This window comes from Copadichromis virginalis, linkage group LG3 (genome assembly GCF_057382275.1).
Source record: "Copadichromis virginalis isolate Kocher_CV1m ecotype Utaka linkage group LG3, C_Virginalis_male_GT1.1, whole genome shotgun sequence".
NCBI lineage: Eukaryota > Metazoa > Chordata > Actinopteri > Cichliformes > Cichlidae > Copadichromis > Copadichromis virginalis.
The window spans coordinates 35,268,227-35,287,496 of record NC_140620.1 but is presented as its reverse complement, the minus strand read 5'-3'; the positions used below and the strand labels follow the sequence as shown (position 1 = coordinate 35,287,496).

Genomic DNA, 19,270 nt, shown 5'->3' with positions numbered 1-19,270 from the left:
GTGATCAAGGTTACATTTCGTGGAGCCCTGTCATTTAGTTGTAATAACCAAAAGATCCTAAAAATGTCCTTATTAAGCATTATATGCACATCTGCAACCTTAAAAGTGCATTACACCGCACTCCAATGTCAGCATGACTATGTCATAACCTAAAAAACACTGGTAACATTTGACAGTCAGATAGTAAGAACAGAAAACATTGCAGTGGTACGTTTCATTATCAGAAAAAGGAAACTTAAAATGCCTTTGAAAGAAATGAAATGAAAGAAGAAAGAAATGAAGGAAACAAAGCATGTTAGAATATGAAAGAAACTGTTGACAGTGTTACAAAGTTTACAGTTGCATGGCCTCTTGTCAGTAACATATCTGTTGATCTCACCCCCACGCTTTTCCTGGAAATGTTCAATCTTTGTCGCACAATAATACTGCTGCGTCAAAGTAAGAAAACAATAACCTCAAACATTGAAGACATTTTTTTTACATTTTCCCTGATCTTTCATTGATAGCTTCTTCTAGATTTTCCATCTGAATATCTTTAATAGGCTTTATTCCAATCTGCCTTTTTCTCAGAAACAAGTAAATATAAAGTCCTAATGATTCCTTCAAACATTTTGAACATATCTTACTACTACCTCATCTGGTCAGTGTGTGCTGAGTATCTACTCTCACACCTACCTGGGTGTGACAAGTGGCTGTATACTATATATAACTCCAGCACAAAAGTCACTAGTCACTAATACATGTAAGATATGAGAGGACATCAAACACATTTGCATCAAGTAGAACACAAGGTAAGAGAAATCTTTATGGAGTTTTTGAGAAGTTACACTTGTAAATCTCTGTCCGGACACAAAAAGTGCTACATATACAACAGCAGTGATTATATCTTAAATCAACACAGACTTTCTGTTCAACAGTCTCAGAGTTTGGTATGAAAATTGATCAGATTTGTTTTTCTCAGAAAAATATATATTGAAAAGTATTTTATGTATGAATGTAAAATTTCACACCAATCATTATATACATGTTTAAAAAAGTTGAAGATGCTTGAGCAGATTTTTTTGTAAAGATTTGATGATATGAGATGGAATGACCCTACAGTCAATCTGTGGTTAGACCTGGGAAAAACTGCTTGGACATAATGATTCCAGGTTTTAGAAGATTCCAGGGGCTTGTAAAAGTACAATACATAAAATATATTTAGTGGATGAAGATAACTTTAGGGGTCAGAATTACAAGTTTGATGTAGAAGTACTTATCTCCAAGTCTGCTTTATTTTCTAAAACACTACTACATGCCAAATTTTAATTAACCCTTTAAACCAAGGGTCCCCAATCCCAGTCCATGAGGGCCGGTGTCCCTGCAGGATTTAGATGTGTCCTTGATATAACACAGCTGATTTAAATGGCTTAATGACCTCCTCAACATGTCTTGAAGTTCTCCAGACGCCTGGTAATAAACTAATCATGTGATTCAGGTGTGTTGACTCAGGGTGAGATCTAAAACCTGCAGGGACACCGGCCCTCGAGGCCTGGAGTTTCCTACCCTTGCTAAAAATGCTAACCGTGACTGGTGATGGGTTAGGGTTTAAAGCAGGGGTCCCCAATCCGAGTCCACGAGGGCCAGTGTCCCTGCAGGTTTTAGATCTCACCCTGAGTCAACACACCTGAATCACATGATTAGTTCATTACCAGGCCTCTGGAGAACTTCAAGACATGTTGAGGAACTTCAAGACAGCTGTGTTATATCAAGGACACATCTAAAACCTGCAGGACACCGGCCCTTGAGGCCTGGAGTTGCCTACCCCTGGTTTAAAGGCTAAATTAGGTCAGCGTTTAAAGGGTTAAAACCAGTAATTGGAGATTATGTATCGGAATTTCAGGAGCAGGACCACACCTCCAAACACGCTCCTTCCGGCTGTCATCTATATAGGTACCCCCCAGTACTGCAAGCTGATCCCTTGTTCTCCATTCTTTAACTTCTTCACTTCTATTTAGTACATGGGGATTTGCCCAGCCCGGGAGCCATCGCCAGTCCCCTTCAAGTCCTCCCCAAACCGCAGCTCAATTCATGTCAAAGCATTCACTTTTACCTACTAAAACGCTGTCAAACCTAAAATGAGGACGTGGGCCCAGCTAGTGAATAATAATAATCAAGAATAAAACTAACGCAGTAGGTATAATTTGATGAATGTAAAATCCTAACCCTTAGTAATGTACATTTCAAATGTGTGTGTGCTACTGCCATTTAGCCTCAGAGAACAGTTCAGACTAAAAATCTTTTCACACGTTTATTATGCTGCAGGACACTTAAAGCTAAAGATGGCAAATGGACCAGCATGGTCCACTAAGGAAGGGGAATTGCATATGGGAAGCCTCCCATTGTTGGATATTCTCCATGCAGATCAGTTTGAAGGAAAATATTCAGATGAAGATCTCCTGGAATGCACAAAAAAGGCTGAGGAAAACTTTTACAGAGGGGCCCCACCTGAGTGGTTAAATTTCTACATCAGTGAACAGGCAGAGTCCCTAAAGACTGGAACTACTTTTATCAAAAGAGATGGATATGAAGAACTCAGGGAACAAATTAAGAAAAATAGAAAATTCCCAGGGATATCAGCTGTAAAACTGTCACACCAACCAGGATGTGGAGGAACTACAATGGCCATGCAGGTGTTGTGGGACTTGAGAAAAACCTTCAGGTGTGCTGTTTTAACTGGCTCCACCTCAGATATTACAAAAGTTGCAATGGAGGTTGTCCAACTTTTCACAGCAGGCAGTCAAAACCACCAGGGAACTGTGTTGTTGTTGCTGAACAATGAGTCGATTCTGGAAGATCTCGAAGTCAGCATTATGAGGATAGTTGCTGAGCAGAAGATAGTTACTCATATGCCTTTGGTCATTTTCCTCAGCTGTGTGAGAAACAATGCACCTCAACAGAGTGACCACGTTGTCCTAAAGAACACACTCTCAGACAATGAGAAGAAAAATTTTGATAAGAAGAAGGAAGAGCTTAAAAAGAGGTACAAAGATAAATGTGAACAGTTTCATGGCTTTAACATAATGCAAAGTAATTTCTCTCAGGACTACGTCAGGGAGGCATGTGCTGCATTAGAAAACAGCAGAAAAAAAAATCAGTCACTGAAGCTTGCTGCCTTCCTGTGTCTGCTGAACGCCTACGTACCAGGTTCATATCTCCTGGAGTCTCAGTGCCTGGACTTCCTCAGACAAGACAAGTATGATGACCTTTCACTGGAGGATCAAATGCAGCCTTTAAATCATCTCATTATTACCTTCCAACAAAATGAAAGTTGTGAGAAAAAAGTCCGCATGGCTCACACTATGATAGCAGAATGTTGTACTAAACTGTTGGCAAAGGCAGGTGTGACCAGAAGTGACACAACAAGAAACTTCTTGAACAGTTTTTGCAGATATGAGATTCCTCTGTGGTTGCTTGGTTTTGTCAAAGACATGCTAACCAAAAGAGAAATGAAAAAAGAAGTGGACCAAGTCAACAGCACAGAAATGAAACAGGAAAAGTTTTCTAGACTAATTCTAGACATTCATACGATGGAGGGGAAATGTCAGTGTGCAACAGTTTTAGAGAAGGCCTCATGTAAAATCTTTCAAAATCCATTTTTTCCACAAGCTCTTGCTCGTTTTTATTATATAGAACTAAAAGACTACAATCGGGCAGAAATGTGGGCACAGAGAGCAATAGAAAGAGATCCTCAAAATTCATTTGTTGCTGACACACTTGGCCAAGTCCATAAAAACCGCCTAATGAAGCAAAATGTTTCTGCCAAAACAAGAGAAATTTTGCAAATGGCTCAAAAAGCAATTAAAGTTTTTGAAGATGAAGAAAGATTAGCTGAGGATGAAGATGGACCAGACATGAAAGAACATGGCAAGAGGAATGTTTCAAGACTTTTTAATTCAAGAGGGCTTTTTGGTTACCTGCAGGTCTGCAATTCTCTATATGACAAACTTGTTAGTCAAAATGAAACCTGGGAAAAGGTTCTCACAGAAAAAGTATCGGCGACCTCTTTCCTGAAATCACTTAGAGGCTACAAACTCCTCGGATTCATTGAACTACTAGAAAGCCTCAGAGATAAAGTTGAAAGAAAATGCTTTTTTTTGGAACAATATCAGACTTACTCAAAGCCTAACACGGAGAAAGATGATCCTGAATATATATCTGAAGACATCTCAGTGTGCTACCAGAAGTATGTTGGAGACACAACTGCAAAACAACTCATCCAGATGTTTCAGGAGGGAAACCTAGATGACCAGTCTGTGGAAGTACTGTCATTTCTTGTCAAACAATACACTCAATCAGAGCTCGAAGACATATCTACAAAGTGTAGAGAAATGTGTCCAAGTGCAGATTCAGAAACGTCTCTTGTCAACAACATCCTCACACTATTTAGACGGAAAATGCCCCCAAGTGACACAGACCCACCTGAGTTGCACATGTTCACCCTTCTCTTGTACTGGCCTGAAAATGAAGGCCAGTGTGTTTATGACATCAGTCAAATAATTCAGCAAATGCAGAACACTTACGAAAATGCATATAAGAAGTACTTTCGTGCCAGGTATCTTCTTCCTGTGTTTTTCATTGGAAAAGGTGAAGGTGTGAAAAGAATTGTTCACAGAACAATTATTGAAAATCATCTGAAAGCAAAACCAGATTGGAGCGATAACTGGAAGAAAGAAGAAATCTTCAGAAGTCCTGATGTCCAAGAGCTCCTTCTTAGACTTGATGGAGTAGTAAGAGACTACGGAGTATATACAGGAGTTGGTGGTAAAGAGACTAAGATCAATGCCAATCTGCAAAACAGCTGTTGGAAAAAACGTCAAGTTACCTTCTACCTTGGATTTACTATCAGAGGTCCTGTGGCCTTTGGCATTCAGAATAAAACTGCAGACACAGGTAAGATAACATAACAGTAACATTGCAATGAAGTAAAATGCTCTGCAAACATTCACTACTAGTTAGTAGTTGTTTCATGCTTTGCCTCTCCAAAATGTGAAATGTACACACATGTAGAAGTTGCATTACCAGCAGGGCGAGATAACATATTAAGCCAAGAAGTCAGGATTGAACAAAAAGACATAGAGTAAATTTCAGCTAGGTGGCATCTATGTATATAGATGTAAATGTGTTAATAATGTCCATTTGAACACTTTCACTTGATTATTGTCATGTTAGCTTGAAATAAAATATCTCACTCTGCAGTTACTACAGCGTGCAACTTACTGCAACTTCTGCATGTGTGTCTTTTTCATGGTTTGGAAAGGGAAAGCGTGAAATGGACACGGTGCACCGGCAGGTCTATTACAAGTTTTGACATGATTCATGGTGCAATAATAACATAAAGTACATACACATAAATGCAATATTACAAAATTAAACAGTGCAAATGAGAATTTATTTGGCTACATTACAGTAATAGTTACTTATTGGACTTTTTAGATTTATACCATAGCATAATATTGTATTGTGTTTTTTAACCTGTATTATCCATTTTTCAGTTGTTTTACTTTATTTTTTGTTTGCTGATTACATCAGTTATTGCAGATCAGAATGGGAAAACTCTGACCAACAGTGTGAAAGAGACCAAAGCTGCCCCTTAAGCTTTAAACATCATACAAGATAATGGGGGACATCCAAGTTTGTGAATCCTGCTCAACATCCCCCCCAATAGGAAAGTGATTCTGAAGCTTCCTTTATAGTATTTATGTCTTTTTATATGTAGGGGCAAAAACTAAAAGGAGAAAATTGTGCTGTAGCGTTGATGTGATGCATGTGATCCAGCACTTTTAGTCATGTATGTATTGTCTATGCTAACACCTAAACAACAGACTTTCAGACTTTCTGATTCTTAGAGATGATTTACTTCCTAAAATTTGGCTTCTTTGCATAGTGTCTATTTAATATTTTGTTTATACATTTCTAAAGACTTTGCTAATCAACATCTGAAGAAAAATGTCTCCTCAAAGTATCGTTTTAAATTGTTGTTTTGCTTCCTGTCTTGTTACTCCTGTTTTTTTTCCTTCCTGTGTTCCCAGCTATCTTCACCTCCCTGATCACCCTCGCTGTGTATATACTGGCCAAATCTGCCCTTGTCTGGTGCTGGAACGTAGGTTCTTTCTCCATGCTAGTACTTTCCAGGTTATGTTTCCTGCAGGCAAAGTCTTAGTCTACGTTTGCCTTTTGTTTTGTATTTTGTGCAACCTCTAAATGGCTTGCTTTTGTTAAGTCCCGTATACAGGCATCTGCATTTGGGGCCTCTCAATTAAAGGTTGCCTTTTTGTGTTTGTTTTATGTGTTAGATTCTAAAGTATAAAAGAGGATGTACATGCTGTTAAATAAAGGTTCGATAATGTTATGGATTTATCTAAGTTTAAATGTGAAAAGGATTTATATTCAGCTTTTTGTTTGTTTGTTTGTTTGTTTGTTTGTTTGTACCCCTGTCTAACCAGTGTTTGATTTCTTTTTACTTATTGTTCTTGTCTAGTTTTGGGGGGCTGTTTGTTTTATTATCCGAGTTTACTCAATAAAGTATTTAATTGCACATTTACACACATTTGGTACTGATTTCATAGACATATTTGAAAAATTATATTTCATCCATCTTCTTCCGCTTTATCCGGGGCCGGGTCGCGGGGGCAGCAGCCTAAGCAGAGAAGCCCAGACCTCGCCACCTCCTCTAGCTCATCCGGGGGAACACCAAGGCGTTCCCAGGCCAGCTGAGAGATATAATCTCTCCAGCGTGTCCTGGGTCTGCCCCGGGGCCTCCTCCCAGTGGGACATGCTCGGAACACCTCAGCCAGGAGGCGCCCAGGAGGCATCCTTGTCAGATGCCTGAACCACCTCAGCTGGCTCCTTTCAATGTGGAGCAGCAGCGGCTCTACTCTGAGCCCCTCCCGGATGGCCGAACTTCTCACCCTATCTCTAAGGAAGAGGCCAGCCACCCTAATTAGTAAATTATATTTACTATTAATTTAAAGTTTGTTTGCAGATTATTTAGTACATCTGAAACAGTTAGTTGTTTAAAGCCCAGCCTAACAGTTTTGCACGTCTGGCCTTTAGTTTTGTGAAGTGCCACGTCTTATAAAATTATTTCAAAGTGAAATATTGGCATCATTTAATAACACACATAATACCATAAATTGTTAAACATGCTTTTAATTTATTTTGAGACATGATTAGTAGTGAAATAATATTAACATTAATTAATAATAAATCACTGACAATCCCCACTTTAAATGCCTGGGACTTTCCACCTTTTGGTTTAAGAATTGAAGAAGCCTCTTGGATACCAGGAAAAAAATACTCATGTAAAGTACAGTAACAAAGTGTTTGTACTTCATTGCTTCCCACCTCTGGATATAGCTGCATATTAAACTCTATGGATTAAAAATAGGATCTCACTTAAGGCAAGCCGATTATTTTATATATAGCACCAAATCACAACAACAACATAAAGAAAACAGTGAACATATGTATGTGAAGGCAGACAAGGGAATACTTTTGCATATATATGTACATCTCTGGAGCAGGAGTCATAAGTTTGATTCCCACCTGGGGCATCTGATTCCCACCTGGGGCACCTGGGGCACCTGGGGCATCGGGTGGCTGTAGCTCAGATGGCAGAGCAGGTCAGCCACTAATCAGAAGGTCGGTGGTTCAATCCCAGGCTGCCTCCTGGCTGCATGCCAAATATCCTTGGGCAAGATACTAACCCCATGTTTGCCTACTGGTGGTGGTCAGAGGGCCCGGTGGCGCCAGTGTCCGGCAGCCTCGCTTCTGTCAGTGCGCCCCAGGGCAGCTGTGGCTACAATGTAGCTTGCCATCACCAGTGTGTGAATGTGTGTGTGATTGGGTGAATGACTGAATGTAGTGTGAAGCACTTTGGGGTCCTTAGGGACTAGAAAAGCGCTATACAAATGCAGGCCATTTACCATCTGTATCCAGTAAGAGTCCTAGGCTAGACCCCCCCCCTTCTCTCTCATTCTCGACATGAACGAGAGAGAGAAATATAAAGTCATGCCATCTCGGATGTCACCCTAATCAACAAAGTCCGAGACAGGTGTCTAGGTACCAGGGCACCCTGATGAGAAGTGGGGAAACCTGGATCCCCCGTAGCCAGTTACCAAGACTAGGTGAAGTACCCTCAGAAGATCTACTAGATGATGTGATTGCAGCACTAAGAATGATACCTGTATGCTAAGCGGAAAGGAGGAGGACGGGGACTGGTGAGTGTCAGTACCACGGTCCAGGATGAGACAACAAACATCCACAAATACATCAGGAAGATGGCAACACATAACAGCAGGGTGCAAGATGCTAGCAGGCAGGGCATACATGGAACGCCATAACCAAGTGGCCGGCATAGTGTACAGAAACATCTGTGCCAAATATGGCCTGAAAGTCCAGAGGTCAAAATGGGAGACATCCTCTAGGGTGGTGGAGAATGACTGAGCTAAGATCCTGTGGGACTTCCGGATGGAGGTGGCTAACCAACCGGATATAGTGGTGGTGGCCATAGACCACCAGTAGGGGTGAGAGGAGTTTTTTTTTATAGAGTGACCTCTATATAAGTCTGTCATGTCCTTTTACCCTTTTTAAGACCAGAACCAGGTTATGTACACATGATTTTATAAAACATAGGTCAGCATTCATTAAAGATAAAGTGCGTGTGTGTGTGTGTGTGTGTGTGTGTGTGAAAGAGAGTGAATGTGACAGAAAAAGAGAGTGAAAAACATTTTGGATAATAGAGAACTGTCTGTGATCAAGCCACATAAATATTCTTTTTTGATGCGCTTCCAAACACTCTTCATTGATTATTTACATTTGCTTACATCCTAACCTATTTTAATGCCCTCCTTTTATTTGTTTAAATGTTTCCAAATACTCAAGCACTGTTTAATTGCAAACTGAGACCTGAACAGCAGCCACATGAGTGAAATAGAGACAGAAAGAATTGTTATCTTTCATCATTAAACCGTTCATAGTAAAGCCTTAGTATTTCCTGTTGTGACAAGCATTTCCTAATCAAATGAAGTCACCCTGCCCTTTAAACAAATGTAGGTAATGTTTCAAAATAGGACAATATTAACATATATCACATATTTTATTATTTTGTTGGCCAATTTTGCAAATTTCCAATCTTTAGCGTCTGATTGTGCAATATTTTATGCCAGCTTGACGTGTTTATTGACTGAACACGTCAAGCGTAGCCTCTGCTTTTTTTAAAAACCAGGAAGAAAATGTGCTGTTAAATTGACTCATTCCTTTTTTTAAACTACTCTGAAACTGGAACTGCTCTAACATTCAAACTGTAGAGGTGTACATGTCTGTACCTGATTATCCCAACCTGCTTTGGGTGTGACGACTACCTTCCGGGTTAAATGACACATTCACGGTCCCAGTGCTTGAACACACACATAATAGCAGGTCTTTAGAGCTGTCCGTGTAATTTGGGAGAAGGTAAGAAAAATCTCTTAAGATCTGCAAATGACAAATGGAAGTTTTAATTGAAGTTAGTGTCTGGTTCTTTACATGGAGAAGGCTATATTTATTTTATGTGATTGACCAGCAATGAAATGGCTATTTAAATGTATCACATTCCATAAAGTGAATGTAGGGCTAAATTACAAATAGTTTAAGCTAAGACATAAGATGGACTCATGTTTGTTTTGTTTAACATTCATTAGGGTGGAGCAAAGTGAAAGTGTGAAGATGGCAAACAGACCAGCCCTGCCCACTGCTGAAGGTGGACAAATACATGTAACGAGTAAAATCAGTGATTCCTTCTCATTTTTGGATGTCCTCTACACCAGACAGTTTGAAGGAGAGTTTGTTGAACCTCAACACGCTGAGCAAGTGGAGGAAAACTTTTACAGAGGGGCCCCACCGAACTGGTTAAACTTCTATATCAGTGAACAAGCAGTGTCAGATGGCAATGCAACTCCTTTTATCAAACGAGATGGATATGAAACCCTTAAAGAACAAATTCACCTGAGAAGAAAAGGCCCTGGGACATCAACAATTAAACTGTTTCATCAACAAGGATGTGGGGGAACCACACTGGCTATGCAGGTGCTGTGGGACTTGAGGAAAACCTTCAGATGTGCTGTTTTGACAGGTTCAACATTAGATATCACAAAAGTTGCGCAAGATGTGGTCAGCCTTTTTACAGCAGGTAGCCATGGCCACCAGAAAACGGTACTGTTGTTACTAAATGATGAGTTCATATTGGACATCCTCCAGGACAGGATTATGGAAGAGATTGCTGAACAGGATATAGAAATTGATTTGCCTGTGGTAATTTTACTGAACTGTGTGAGAAGCAGTGACGGGATTATCCACCAAAAGGAGCGTTCTTATGAACTGAAACAAAAGTTCAAGAGGAAAATGAGAAAATCTATTATTCTCAAAAAATCTCTCTCAGACAGAGAGCAAGCAGACTTTGATATGAAAAAAGAGGAGCTTGGCAGAAGATTTGGTGATCGGTGCAAGCAGTTTCATGGTTTTAACATTCTGCAGTCTAATTTCTCTCAAGCCTACATCAGGAACGCATGTGCTACATTAGAACATATCAAAAGAACAAATAAGCCACTGAAGATGCAGCTTGCTGCCTTCCTATCCCTGCTGAACGCCTACATACCAGGTTCATATCTCCTGGAGTCTCAGTGCCTGGACTTCCTCAGAAGAGACAAGTTTGGTCACCTTTCACTGGAGGATCAAATGCAGCCTTTCAGTCATCTGATCGTCACCTTCCAACAAGGTGAAAGATCTGAAAAAAAGGTTTGCATGGCTCACAATATGATAGCTCAGTGTTGTACTGAACAGTTGGCTAATGCGGGTGTGACCAGAAGTGACACAACAAGACACTTCTTGAACAGTTTTTGCAGAAGTTATGTTCCTCCATATTTACTTGGGTTTATCAAAGACATGCTAAATAAAAGAGAAATTACGGTAATAGAGGACCCAACTCATGGCATTAAAGAATGGAAAGAAAAGTTTTCCAGACTGATTCAAGATGTTACAAAGAGAGAAGATGAGGGCAACAGTCGGTCAGTTTTGATCATGGCCTCAAATAAGTTTTATGAAGTTTCACTTTTTCCACAGACTCTTGCTCGTTTTTATTATATTCAACTAGAAGACTACTACAATGCAGAAATCTGGGCAAAAGAAGCAAAGCGGAGGGCTCCTTGGAGTTCATTTGTTGCAGATACACTAGGCCAAGTCCATAAGAGCCACCTAAAGAAGATGCCCGTTTATACCAGACCAAGCGAAATTTTGCAACTGGCCCAAAAAGCCATTGACGCTTTTGAAGATGAAGAAAAACTTGCTAAAAATGAATATGCAAAGGGTAAACAAGGAGATGGGAATGTAAAAGTCTTGCGTGCTTTAAACACCAGAGGGCTGTTTGGTTATCTGGAAGTTTGCAGCCTGTTGTATGACCATCTTATCAGACATGATGAACTTTGGAAGCAAGTTCTCACAAGAACCATGTCACTGGACTCTGTCCTGAAATCCACCGGAGATAGGAACATTGTCAGGTTTAAGGAGCTAATAAACAGCCTCAGAGATTTGGTTGAGAAAAGATTTGAATTTTTTGACACGTTTTTAACGTATTCATATTCTGTTGTTAAAAGAGACGATTCATCCTACATTTCCAGAAAGACAATAGAATGCTACAAAAAGTATGTTGGAGACGCAGAACCAAATGATCAACTCCAGAAAACCTTCCACAAACTTAAACAAAAACTGGCTGTCACTTCTCCGGGAGTACTTTCATGTCTTGAAAGATGCACTAGATCAGACACCAAGGACATTGCTGTATGGTGGAGAGAAATCTGCCAACACAAACATTCTGCTACACATGCCTTACTCAACTACGTTCTGGCCAATATCATGCTGATAAATCTGAAAGAACCTCCGTCCAGCTCCGACTACCAAAGCAGCTTTACAGAGAAAATGCCATTGGCTCCTGAGATGCAACCCGAGTTTCACATGTTAGCTCTGCTGTTGTGTTGGCCTACAGATGGTGAACACGAATTGGCCTCTGACCTCCCTCATTTAATCCAAAATATTCTGCAATCCTATGAACAAGAATATAAGTCACTCTTTCAGTCAAGGTACCTTCGACCCATATTTTTTCTTGGACCGGGTCAGGGTCTGAACAGATTTGTTCACAGACGCAACCTTGAAATCTTGTGGACCCAAGATGCACTGGAAGACCCAAAAACAAACTGGAGGAATGACGATATTTTCACTGATCCGACAGTCCAAGGCAAACTCCTCAGAATTGAAGGTATAGTGCAAGATTACAGGCTGTATGCAACATTTGGTGACACAGAGATCGAGTTAGATGCCAACCGAAAAGACAGCCTCTGGAAAAAAGGCCATGTGTTCTTTTATCTTGGATTTACAATCGGAGGTCCTGTTGCTTACAACGTTCACAGAGCTGAGGGTAAGAGAATTAAGTTACTAAAGTCCTCATCTTTACAAATGTCATATGTTTTAATAATACACATTTTGTACTGCCATTATCAAAGTGAGTTAGTGCTGCGTACAAAGTTTTCCTGTACTAAACTGGTTTTATTGTTACACTTAAAGATTCTAACAATAGAAAATAGATATCTTATATGTACTTAATGTAATTTTGTTATGTAGAAATCTCACACAAGATAGCACTTGTGGTAAAGGGGAAAAAACCAATGTGTCTGAATGATATGTTGTTGGCCAGCTCTTTAAAATTTAACTTTGCTTTACAAGAACCATCAGAGAGACTTCTGAAGACTTTTGACAATGAAACAGTAAGTTTCTACTTCTCTGGGATTTTGTTTGTTTCTCATATATTGTATGTCACATAAAAATTCTAAAGTCATAATGTAAATGTATAATTATATTGTAAAAATATAATGAAAAAAATATCTTGTACAACAGGACTCCAGTCAGTGGACGAAGCTGAAACCTGAAGTTGAGATAATGGAGGAGGTTCATACTTACAGGTAAAGGTTATCGATAACTACAAGACAGAACATAAAGTAATTCATTACAAGTGCCATTTTATATTATTTGCTTTGCAGTTTTGCTGTTTCTGTTCGTGCATGTGAACAGAGCATAACAGAGCATTTTGTCTTGTCTATTCAAATTCAGCCTGCAGTCTGAAAGTGGCAAATATGAATGCAGCGAGTCTGCCTTGCGGTGGGTTTGTAAGGAAACCGTCAGCTTCAGATACCAGTTTAGCTCATGGGAGCGATTCATGAGGAAACCTGTATGCATGGACTACATACCAGCAGGACCCCTAATGGACATCAAAGTCACAGATGGGAAGCTAGAGGAAGTCCGTCTGCCGCACTGGATCTGTACAGGTGAGCAGTCGTAAAACGCATATGATTGTTTTATTACAGTAATAAAGATATTTATGCACACACGACTGTTTGTGCTTTGCAGGTGAAAATGCAGCGATGTCAGACATATTTCGAGTTCTGCATGTGGACAGCAGTGGAGGTTATTTGGAGCAAGTGTCTGAAATGACATCATCCCATGTGAAGTTAAACAAGCCGGAGTTCTCTCTAAGAGGAGCCATGATCCTAAAGAAACTGGGCCTATATCTAAAAGTTTTTGCTGATGTCTTGATATACATGCAAATCACATCTGGCCTCACTCTGCACGTTTACCTGGTCCCACATGATCCTCTAATACAACAGGTAATACAATGCCACGTACTGGAGCAACAATATAAAGTAGAAGTGAGGAAAAATATATAATAACACAGAGAAATAAAATGCTCTCATTGATAAATACAAAAACACAGTGACACTACAAGGCAGCAAATTAATAGAGTTTGGTCTCTAAATGTTTTGACAACCCAACTGACAACATTACTGACTTTCAGGCAGAGAAAACTGCATTAAAAGTTAAGAACTTACAGCCATCTTTATGCTAATGTAATTTAATCATTCTTTCAAAAGCTGTTGTTTGAACAGCTTTGAGCTTTTTTTTAACTTTGTAGTTGTTACTTGTGTTTGCTTGGCATTTTCCCTTTTCAGTTACATGGATTGCAGTAGTGCAAATCAATGTTCTCATCTTGATATAAACACAAACACATATGTTCTTTAAAGACATGAATAGATGTGAACACGATTCCCAAAGATTTCCAATCATTACTTGTATGTGAAGAATGGTCCATTTTTCCATGTTTCAGGAAGTGGAGAAGAAGGAGAAATCTGACGGATTCAGAAAAATCCGAAAGACAAGTCCTGTTGACCCTGTACAGCTGGAGAGTTATTTCTACCTCTCAACAGACTGGGACACAGCACAAATCTGCCCTGAGGTTTGGACTAAGCTGTACTTCTGTTCATTGCACCATAACATAGAAACAGCAAAAATCCTCAAGTTTCCATAAAATGTTTTCTCTGCAGAAACAGCAGTTCATGTTGGAGTGGAGCGACACTAATTTCTTTGAGGTGGTCATTGGAAATGAAAAAAGCGACTTCGGAAACGTGAAACTGAAACTTGAAGTTGAGCGCAGGGGAGGAAAGGAAAAGGACACCGTGTGGACGTGCGCTATCGGAACAGGTTAGTGTTTTATATGTTGTTACCCTAACGCAGCTCATCTAAACTATGAACAGCCACCATCTGACCAATGTGAACCCTTTTATTCCAGATGACTATTAAACTCAAGCATTCACCAAGAACAGGGTAAGAGGTTCGTTTTAATCCATAATTATTAGATTATTATTGTTATCAAAGTAGATCCCTTTAAAAAAATAGTCATGAAAAAGAAGGTACACCACTTTTTTATTCTAAGGTTTTACTTATCCAGCTATAATTTGAAGGGAAAAAAAACATCTGGTTCCAATCGGATTCTGAAAGAATCTAAATACAAACCTGAGATGAGGAATGTGTTTATATTTATTCATTTAACAAAACTAGGCCAAAGTGCAGAAGTAGTGTGTGAAAAACTAAGCACAACACAAGATTTAGTGGCTTGTAAAACCACATTTAGCAACAATAAGAAGCAATCAGTGTTACTTTATCAGTCTCTCACATCATTGTGGAGGTATTTTGGTTCACACTTCTTTACAGCACCGCTTCAGTTCATTGAACTTTGCTGTCATTCATTTACACACAGCTGTCTGAAAAAGCATTTCAGTCCGGTTGAGGTCTGTACTTTGACTGCTCCATTCTCCTGTGCTTGGGATCATTGTCCTGCTGCATGATTTAATTTCAGCCAAGCTTTATCTGTCAGCAGATGCCCTTGCATTTTTCTCTTGAAAACTTTGGTATACCGAGAAGTTCAACTCAAATGTTTAGTTCCTGTGGCTGCAAAACGAGAAGAGAACATGTGAAGAGACTTTCTTCAACATATAACATGCTAATTGAGGCCTTTAGGGTCTTTTGGGGTTTTTGTAGCTTCCCTGAGCATTGCACGGTCTGACATTTACTGGGTTGGTGACTCGTGTGAACACTGGAAGCCGTCCTTGAATGTTTTCTTTTTGTGAATAATAATTCTCACCAGACTGTTGGGCATCAACACTTGTTTCTTTAAAATTATTACTACTTTCTTCCCTGGAAATCTGTCAGCTGTGGTGATTTCTTGTAAAAGAAAAGAGAGCAGCTTCGTAGCTTTGTTTAGTTTGCAGCACCAGGCTGCTATTTACCCTCTGTATTAATGGAAGCATTAAAGTCTATTTAGTTTTTCAGCGTTTTGCCATAATTTTCATTAAAAAATGAGTGAGTTGATCTTTTACAACCTGATAAGGACAAAGCGATATTTATTATATTCTGGTAAGTAAAACCTTAGAACTGAAAAAAGGATTTACTTCTTTTCTCACAACTATAATCCTAATATAGATCATCACTGTCTAGTATTCAACAGTGATGATCTGAACACTAGACTTTTTTTTCTTTTTTTAAATTTTCACCAACTTCCTCTGCTCAGGATTTCGTGGTTTGCCATTGGACAGCTCTGATTGGCAGAGCGAGTGAGGCAGCAGCTGTTGTAGACGAGCTTCAGGAAAAGGATGTGATCTCTGAGGACAAACATGGTGCTGAGAGAAGTTCAAATGCAACATGAGACCAAATGAGAGAGATTGTTTAGTCTGTGACGCTGACACAACAGAGCAGAGATGTCTATAAAATCCTGAGAGGGATGAAGTCTGAGGTTTCTCATGTATGAGCTTGAAGGATCTCAGTGAAAGAACATGACTGTAATGACTGCTTAGAAAATGGAGTCGATCTGTACATTTGATTAACATGCAGCCTTTCCGTACCTCCTGTGCAAGAATATGATGTGAAAGAATGTGAATACTGATATTAAATGATTAAACCTAATTTTATCTAGTTAGTGGCATAAACATTAAGGGTTAAATCTATTGTTTAAGGTATATAAACCTATGAACATTGCAGAATCTTGTTTTCGCAACCAAATAATTGTTTTTTTCTGTTTTTTGAAAATGTAAAAAATGCCTTTTTTAAACAAAATTTTACCTTTTTTTTTTGTCTTTCTAATTTTATGTGTTTTATGTTTTCTACAAGATGGGTTAATCTTTATTCAGAAGATGAGAAAATATTTAAATAAACAGACTTAATTATAATAACTCACATTTTATTATAACTACTTTGTTTTAATTAAAAGTGAAAAATGATATCGTGCCTACGTTTGGTGTTCAAACTTTTCAATGAAGCAGAATAATTTGTAGATTAAATAATAAAAAAAAGTTTTGAGCTGGAAAAAAAGTGAGTATGGTTTTATTTCCCCCAATAAGACAAATAGAAATGTGTACACTTTTGTTTTTCTTAAAGCAGAAAATCAGTTTTTACGGGATGTTATTGAGGAATGAGCAATGCGCTATAAATTAGTTGCCGTACAAGTACTGTAGTGTTGATACTCGGTGAAGGTTATTGGTTCATCTGAGCGATGAGCCCCTCCAGCTCTGGACGCGCCTTGAACCGTGCTTGGAAATCAGCTTCGGTGTGCTGAGAGGTACAGAGGGAGAGAAGTGGATTAGTAGTAAAAATTATGATATGACTAAAAACTACACATGCACATTGCTTTTAAGAGTAAGATGGAGTTTGGTTTGTTATAGTGAGCACTTCTAATGTTCTCCAACAGTTATGGACTAAAAGATGAACATGCAACAGCTTACTCACACGGGACACAGCGCGGCGTTCAGAGTGCTCAGCTGGACACTGTTAACAGTTAGGTCTTTAAAACCTCTCAGTACACCTGCAGTTTGAGCTGAAAGCACAAACAAAACCCCAAAAAACACAACAAGCCAGGTCTTACCTGAACGACTCGGTGGTGAGTCTTGAGGACAGCATCGACGTATGTCTTGGTGCCTTGCTCCTGCATCAGCATGACCTCTGTGCTCTTTCTTGGTAAAGCATAGCTGTACGTGGGAAGCATTAAAGAGTATTAAAGCTAAATTTTCAGTCTACTACAAAGGAAAAAAAACCCAAAAAACAACAAACTTGCTGTAATATATTGGTCAGATGAGAATTGGGCAGGTTATCTGTATCCATGAATCTTTTCACATTTGTTTAGAAGCACTTACATTTTCAGAGCGCTTTCTTCTTCATCTCTATTTGTAAACAGAAAAATACCAGGGCTGTTTGTTCTCTTAACTTATGATGATGAATTTCTGAGGAGTGAAACATCATAAAAAAGCTCATTCAAGAGAACAAGAGTGGGATTTTTTTTAAGTTTTCATCTTACACACTGAGGCAATGCAGAGGAACTCTGCTGCCACCTAGTGACCAATGTCTGAAATATATCAAGGTTTAAAACTTGATCGCCTACCATCATTACTGTGGCTTTGACAGTTTAACGTTTTTGATAACTACGTCAGCGCCTTCATGTAAAACACATCTAAATTAATTTTTATTCCTCCCTTTAGAGGGAGAAAAACAACTTTTACAAACCTGCAGTTCATCCTGGCTAAATGTTTCTATCTGCTATAAACACACAGAACCTGCCCCATTCTGATCATCAGCTATCATTCTTGCATATTTTGTCTCTGTAAAAACAACAACAACAACCAATCAAAAAAGGCTAATGTGTTCAGCAACAACTAGTCAAAATCTGTGTGAGAGTGTGTGTGACTGGCATTCTGGGTATTCCCTTATGTAGTTTTGTTGGTATTGCTACGATAAGGTCTTTTGGTTGTAATGTGGTATCGAGGATATGATGCTGCTGCTAGTAGTGTGAACTTTAATTCTTTTGTTAGACCACCCACCCAGCTGCCACTGCTCTTAATTAATTTGTCTAAAAATGAAAGAGAAACCCTTCTGAAGTAAATATCAGACCAACATAATTTCATAAATATTTTTGTCCATAGTGATACTTCAGTGAAAATGTGATATATGACAGCATAACAACCAACTGGAATTTGCCTACTTAGCCTGATGATTTGTATAAACAGAGCAGACTAAATAGGAATCAAACTCTTGGCCTGAATTATTTTTTTAGTGCCCATCTGCTGTCGACACTTACCGTAACGCTTGCAGGGATGTGTCTGAATAGAAATTTGGTGTCTATAAGGAGACAAATGCCACATTAGTAATTTCCACTTTTGGTGGTCATGGACAGTTCATGCAGAAGAAGTGAGCGTGATTCATCGAGCTATAGAATTCATTTAGGCTATTTGGCAATTAGACATCCGTGACCCATCATAGCAGAATGAGATCCCAGCAGTGGGAGGAGTGAGGATTACCCCCTGGAGTCTAGATGCTGGTGGTAGTGAAGATGAAGATGAGGAGGAGGTGGGAGGTCTGAAAGACAGAATAATGGAAAAGCACTAAGATTTCAAACACAGAGAACAGAAGACAGGCAGGAAAATGATTGGACCAGAGTAATGATGTCAGCACTGAGTTTGCAGGCCGATGAGTGATTACAGATGTTCCTTACTCAAGTTACACTTGAGCTTCATTATTACTGAAGACCAGAAATATGTGGAGCTCAACTCCCAGACGACTGTGTGAAAAAAGACAGTTTTGCCACAGCACTCACAGCTGTGAACATTACACCTGCATCAGTTACACCGATCAAAATAAAAATAACAAAATAAACCTGTTGTTTTCAAAAGAAGAAATAAACAGCCTTAAAGAAGGTGCTGTTATTGGTTCACTGTAAATGTGGTCACATCCTGCCCTCTAGAGCCTACATCAAAAAACACTACATTAATATCATATATGAAACATTCTCTAACCCGACAGAGCCGCTGGTCCATTGAGTGGATGTCAC

General features: G+C 39.2%; 2 protein-coding genes and 1 long non-coding RNA gene across 5 annotated transcripts; 2 read left to right on the top strand and 1 right to left on the bottom strand.

The window, feature by feature from the left end:
• Positions 1–212: 212 nt before the first annotated feature.
• On the top strand, positions 213–6,583 carry LOC146714348 (sterile alpha motif domain-containing protein 9-like). Its single transcript, XM_085450817.1, has 3 exons — positions 213–791; positions 2,305–4,932; positions 5,572–6,583. The coding sequence occupies exons 2-3, from the start codon at positions 2,322–2,324 to the stop codon at positions 5,634–5,636; spliced, it is 2,676 nt and encodes an 891-aa protein (XP_085306943.1). The 5' UTR covers positions 213–791; positions 2,305–2,321; the 3' UTR covers positions 5,637–6,583.
• Positions 6,584–9,734: 3,151 nt separating this feature from the next.
• On the top strand, positions 9,735–16,758 carry LOC146714347 (sterile alpha motif domain-containing protein 9-like). Of its 2 annotated transcripts, none has more exons than XM_085450813.1 (9): positions 9,735–12,487; positions 12,793–12,833; positions 12,964–13,028; positions 13,177–13,391; positions 13,474–13,730; positions 14,228–14,356; positions 14,445–14,601; positions 14,690–14,724; positions 15,968–16,758. In XM_085450813.1, the coding sequence occupies exons 1-8, from the start codon at positions 9,748–9,750 to the stop codon at positions 14,698–14,700; spliced, it is 3,615 nt and encodes a 1,204-aa protein (XP_085306939.1). In that variant the 5' UTR covers positions 9,735–9,747; the 3' UTR covers positions 14,701–14,724; positions 15,968–16,758. The 2 variants fall into 2 exon arrangements, with proteins under 2 accessions (XP_085306939.1, XP_085306940.1); XM_085450814.1 differs by having other exon boundaries at positions 14,690–14,731.
• Positions 16,699–18,602, bottom strand: LOC146714346 (uncharacterized). Of its 2 annotated transcripts, none has more exons than XR_014918796.1 (4): positions 18,521–18,602; positions 17,315–17,669; positions 17,179–17,210; positions 16,699–17,004 (listed from the first exon to the last, which is right to left on the bottom strand). It is a non-coding gene; the product is annotated as an uncharacterized LOC146714346 (long non-coding RNA). The 2 variants fall into 2 exon arrangements; XR_014918797.1 differs by having other exon boundaries at positions 17,315–17,417.
• Positions 18,603–19,270: the final 668 nt, after the last annotated feature.